This window comes from Danio aesculapii, chromosome 24, assembly GCF_903798145.1.
Source record: "Danio aesculapii chromosome 24, fDanAes4.1, whole genome shotgun sequence".
NCBI classification, from domain to species: Eukaryota; Metazoa; Chordata; class Actinopteri; order Cypriniformes; family Danionidae; genus Danio; species Danio aesculapii.
This window is the reverse complement of record NC_079458.1, coordinates 35986366-35992136: the sequence shown is the minus strand read 5'-3', so window position 1 is coordinate 35992136 and position 5771 is coordinate 35986366. Positions and strand designations below refer to the sequence as shown.

Below are 5771 nucleotides of genomic sequence, written 5' to 3'. Positions count from 1 at the left end.
ATACTGCTTGTCAAGCCATGCCCAGAAGCGTTTAAATCCCACAAAACCCACAACCGTTCAGCCGCACGCCTGGCATCCTGGGTAATGAAGTTCACCGTGACAAGATTACCCAAGAGAGTTTTTAATAAAAACCTTCGCTGACTGCAAACTTTTAAAAATGCTTAGCTATGTTTTGTCGCGTATTTCTAAAGTAACATGTGCGCTTAATAATTTCCTGCGCACTAGACGCCGAAGTTACACTGTAGCAAATAATGAACACATCAAAGCTTTCCGTCCCACGTTACCGAATGTATTAAAATACTACAATTCCCACACTTCCGCTCACTCGGGGATGAAAGCGAGGCGATGACGAAACTCATTTCCTGGAATCGGTCATTTTGAACAATTCTTTGGAACGAACCGTTTATGAAGCGATTCATTGATTCTTTTCCCACTATTTTTAACGCCATGGTGTCCCTGACATCAAGGCGTTGCATATTCATTCATTCATGGTTTAGTCCCTTTATTCATCAAGAGTTGTCACAGCGGAATGAACCGCCAACTTATCCAGCATATGTTTTACACAGTGGATCCCCTTCCAGCTGAAACCTAGTACTGGGAAAGACCTCACTCAAATGAAGACATGAGCTGTTTGGATAAAGCCACTCAGAGTAAAAATGAAGTGTGTCTAAACTTTATCTGTAATGTTATTTTGCTGTTATTTATTTAAAAACAAGTGAGATGCATTATGCAGGAGGCAGGACCCACAAAAAGGTGCTATGGGGGTTCTTGGAAACATTGATAAAACTAAAGCAACACTAAAAGAAAAAAGAAATATAAATAAAAAATAATAATAACTATATAGGGCGTCACGGTGGTGCAGTGGGTAGAACAATCACCTCACAGCAAGAAGGTCACTGGTTCGGGTCGCGGCTGGGTCAGCTGGCATTTCTGTGTGGAGTTTGCATGTTCTCCCCGTGATGGCATGGGTTTCCTCTGGGTGCTCCAAAGACATGTGATGTGGGTGAATTGGGTAAGCTAAATTGTCCGTAGAGTATGTGTGGATGTCCTGGTCGTCCAGATCTGGGGTTGAGCGTTGGGCTAACAACTCACCTCATAAAAACTAGATGTTACGAAACACCAATATGGTGTGGCTAAATATCAACTTTATTATAAATGGCCCTGGAAGTACGTAAGTATTTAATTAAACTGTATTAATTCATGTCTAAAATTATATTCATGAGCAGCTGTCATAACTGTCAAATCAAGTGTTTTCTGCATGTTTTACCTAATATTCCTGCAAATTAAAGGGATTAAAGCGATAGTTCACAGAAACATTTAAATTTGCTGTTGCTTTACTCACCCACAGGCCATCCAAGATATGTGATTTCATTTGTATATTTAGTAGTATATTAAATAAGATTTTTAGCTTAAGCTTAAAGAAATATTCATGACAGTCTGGAATGTGAGTTAATCGTGAGCCTTTTTAGCTCATTAGCTCTTTATAATAAAAAAAATAGTTCACTCAAAAATGAAAATTACCCCATAATTTACTCACCCTCAAACCTCATTATAGGACGTTTTGTCTGTCAGACCAACTATGTTAGAGTAGTTCAATTTTATTCTGGCTCTTTCATGCTGCATAATGGTGTTGGATAGTGGCTTTTATTTTGAAGCTTCCCAAAAGTGTATAAATCCATCACAAAACTAACCCATATGCTGACACGGGGTAATGCATGTCTTATGAAGCGGACTGATGTGTGTTTGTAATGAAAATATTTGTCATTTTTGAGTATCAACAGGCGACATGGTGGCTCAGTGGTTAGCATTGTTGCCTCACAGCAAGAAGGTCGCTGGTTCGAGCCTCGGCTGGGTCAGTTGGCATTTCTGTGTGGAGTTTGCATGTTGTCCCCGTGTTCACGTGGGTTTCCTCCAGGTGCTCTGGTTTCCCCCACAGCCCAAAGACATGCACTATAGGTGAATTGGGATAAATTGTCAGAAGTGTACAGTATGTGTGTGAATTGGAGTGTATGAGTGTTTCCCAGTGATGGGTTTCAGCTGGAAGGGCATCCACTGTGTAAAACATATGCTGGATAAGTTGGCGGTTCATTCCACTGTGGCGACCCCTGATAAATAAAGGGACTAAGCCGAAAACAAAATGAATGAATGAAATTGTCAACGAGCGGCACAATGGCTTATTGGTTAGCACTGTTACCTCAGAGCAAGAAGGTCATTGGTTTGAGTCCCTCTGGTTTGCATGTTCTCCCTGTGCTGGTGTGGGCTTCCTCTGGTTGCTCCAGTATGGGTGTTTCCAGCATTGGGTTGTGGGTGGAAGGGTATCCGCTGTTTAAAAACATATGCTGGAATAGTTGGTGGTTCATTCCACTGTGGCGACCCCTGATAAATCCCTAAGCTAAAGGAAAATGAATGAATGAATTTATCAACTCAAATCACCTCCAGCAGCTATCGAATATGTGCTTTAGAAAAGATTTCTAAGTCTCAATGTATGATATATGTTGTAGCCTAGGACGTAGGCCTACCCATAGCAGAAGATTAAGAGTAATAGTGTATAACAGTAACACCAACAAGTTTTCTTATTCGCTGACATCTTCTGAGGTAAATAAAAACAAAACAAAACAAACAAAAAAACTGGGTTAATTGGTTCTCGCCAGATGCATCTATTCAACTTCCAATACACAGCAGTTGTAGAGAACGCACATTTAGCACCCATTTTAAGTCAGTGATTTGAGTTTATAAGTTAACATTTTAAAATTATTTTGCAACAGAAAGACATTGATCTGCTTCATAAGACCCGTGTTAACCCCCTGTTAGCATATAGGCTAAATTTACAATCGATTTATCTTTTGGAAGCTTAAAAAAAATGGCCGCTACCCAACACCATTATACAGCAAAGAAGAATGTCTTATAAATGAATTATAAATGAAGTGTTATAAGTGAAAATAATAGTTTAAAAACAAACATAGCAAAAAACATGTAAACCATATGAGTATTTCTAACAAAATGTCTGGTGTAGACAGGAGGAGTGTGTTCTACAGGCGGCTGTCAAGCCCGCTCACCTGCGTGGAGCACACTCATGCATCATTATGTTTAGGGATGCATTGTGTGTATGTTTTACTAAAAAGATAGGTCTTTAATTTAGTTTTGAACTGGGAGAGTGTTTCTGAGCCTTGGATGTTATCAGGAAGGCTATTCCAGAGTTTAGGAGCCATAAATGGGAAGGCTCGACCTCCTTAAGAAGACTTTGCTATTCTTGGAGAAGCCCTGAGTTTTGAGATCTTAAAGAGCGGGTTAGATTGTAGCAAGACAGAAGGTTGGTTAGATAAACAGGAGCTAGATTATTTAAAGCTTGATAGGTAGGAAGCAATATTTTATAATCAATACGAAACTGAACTGGCAGCCAGTGTAAAATTGGGGTGATATGATCATATTTTCTAGACCTGGTAAGAACTCTGGCAGCTGCATTTTGTACTAGCTGAATTGTATTAATAGAGGATGCTGGGCAACAAGTAAACAGAGCATTACAGTAATCTAATCTTGAGGTCTTAAAAGCATGAACTAGCTTTTCTGCATCTGAGATGGATAGCATACTTCGTAACTTTGCAATATTTCTCAAAACTACTGTTTCTGTCTGAAAGAAGAAAGTCATATACACAAAAGATGGCGTGATTCATGGGGTAATACTTTTTTTTGGGTGAACTATTAATTTACCAACAAATTTTAAATAAATAGCTAAATCACCCCTTTGTTAAGCTTTGAGCCTTTTTCGATTTACTACTGTATTCGTCTAAAAGAAGAGAGTCATAAAGAGAATGGCTTGAGGGTGAATTAATTGGGTGAACTATTTATTTACCATCAAATTTACAAAAACAATAGCTGTACTATCCCTTTAAGAGAGTATTTTTTGATTCAGTTATTCAGTGAGTCGCTGACTCCAGAACAGCTTTGTCGTAAATTCGACTCGTTCAGTCGGGATTTATGAACTAGCTCAATTGACTCACCAAAACGACTCGGTTCAAAAGAACGACTCCGACATCACCAGCAGGGCTGAGCTTGAGCTCTCAATCAAATCCCACAGACGAGGAGTAGGAAGCTCTGCGGAGACATGTAAGATGGCAGAGTTGCAGATGTTACTAGAGGAAGAAATCCCAGCCGGCAAACGAGCTCTCGTGGAGAGTTACCAGAACCTGACGAGAGTCGCGGATTACTGTGAGAATAATTATGTTCAGGTAAGCGCGCGCGCGTGTTTTCTCTGTTACGCGCTGATCTCCAGCACTGCTGTTTGGGAGTCGGACAGGAAATATGGTTGTAAAATGGGAAAGCAGGGATGAGCCGCGTTTTGGGAGATTCTTTGAACACATAAAGGGCGATATTTCGATGAAGAGCTTGACTTGTTTAAGCGGTTTGACGATCAGATTTGTGATCGTGTTCGGGATTTGTTTCGTTTACATTGAGGGTGTGTCTGGATACTCTTTAACTTAGACATTTGAAGTTTTGCTCATATCTGTGTCAAACTTCAGAATGGAGGATGTGAGATTTTTGCCTCGATAGGAGAAGATTAGATATGAAAGGACTTCAACTGATTGTGTTTGGTTAAACTTGAGAATAGAACTGAATTAGTGTGTCAAATCGGAACACGAGAGGTCGGATATTGAGCTGAGCTTCAGTCATGTTTTATATCACCACTGTTTGTTTCTTGTATCAAATAATATCAAATTGGCTTCCTGAAATTCGTCTCGTTACGTTGTTTTTCTAATAGATTATTAAACTCCAAGTAGTCAACTTAAAACTTAATATTTCCAGAGCGTATTTACATTGGTAATCACCGATTTTAAATACTTTTTACAATGTTATTTAATATATTTATTTGTTCAATGTAATTCTTATATTTATTTAGTAATATTATGTAATAACATTGTAATAAACATTTTGTAGACGTTTAATTGCGTTCGTATTATTATTTTATTGATAGGGTTTTGAATAATATTTGTGTCCACATCAATTCAAACGACAAAATACTTACAAAGTATATTAAATACAAGTAATCTGTGTTTAATATTTTAAATATACCATCTTTTTAAAGAAATAATGTTGAAATGTGGATGAACTAATTCAGTTGTCATCCAACATCATGAAAAATGGACTCCAACTTTTGACCTTACCTTAATATATAGAATTATTATAAAATTGAATTAAGTGATCATACTAAATATGTAATAAATACATACTAAAAACATCTATCTATCTATCTATCTATCTATCTATCTATCTATCTATCTATCTATCTATCTATCTATCTATCTATCTATCTATCTATCTATCATATATAAATTCATAGACATGTATGTTACACGAAGGACATTTTAGTTAGTTTATTTTCTAAATCGCTTTAATATATATGACTTTTTATTATTATCATTATTATTCCACAATTCTAATGACAAAAGAAACGAGCTTTATTACACTTTATTTTTGTGATCCTTGAGAATTTGTTTGGCCAGACTTAAGTATATAGTTGATATTACATAGTATTCATGACATTAATATTATTCATCTTGTAATTTGTCATCAAAAATATTTATTAATAAAATAAATAAATACTAAATACTTTAAAAAAAAAACACTGTATCTTTCTGTCTGTCTAACTATCTATGAAGACAAGTATGTTACACAGAAGGACATTTAGGTTAGTTTATTCTTCAAATCGCTTTAATATATATGACTATTTATTATCATTGTTATTCCACAATTCTAAAGACAAAAGAAACAAGCTA

The 5771-nt window shown here is 36.8% G+C and overlaps 1 protein-coding gene across 4 annotated transcripts in view; it reads left to right on the top strand.

Moving 5' to 3' along the window:
* Positions 1-4016: 4016 nt before the first annotated feature.
* The window catches only part of abi1a (abl-interactor 1a), an 82662-nt gene continuing 80907 nt past the window's right edge, over positions 4017-5771 (top strand). For 2 of the 4 annotated variants that reach the window (XM_056451070.1, XM_056451069.1), the window contains exon 1: positions 4017-4226. In XM_056451070.1, coding sequence (XP_056307045.1) covers positions 4110-4226 — 117 coding nt within the window. In that variant the 5' untranslated portion in view covers positions 4017-4109. The remainder of the gene's footprint in view (positions 4227-5771) is intronic. The other 2 variants (XM_056451073.1, XM_056451072.1) reach the window with 1 other exon arrangement.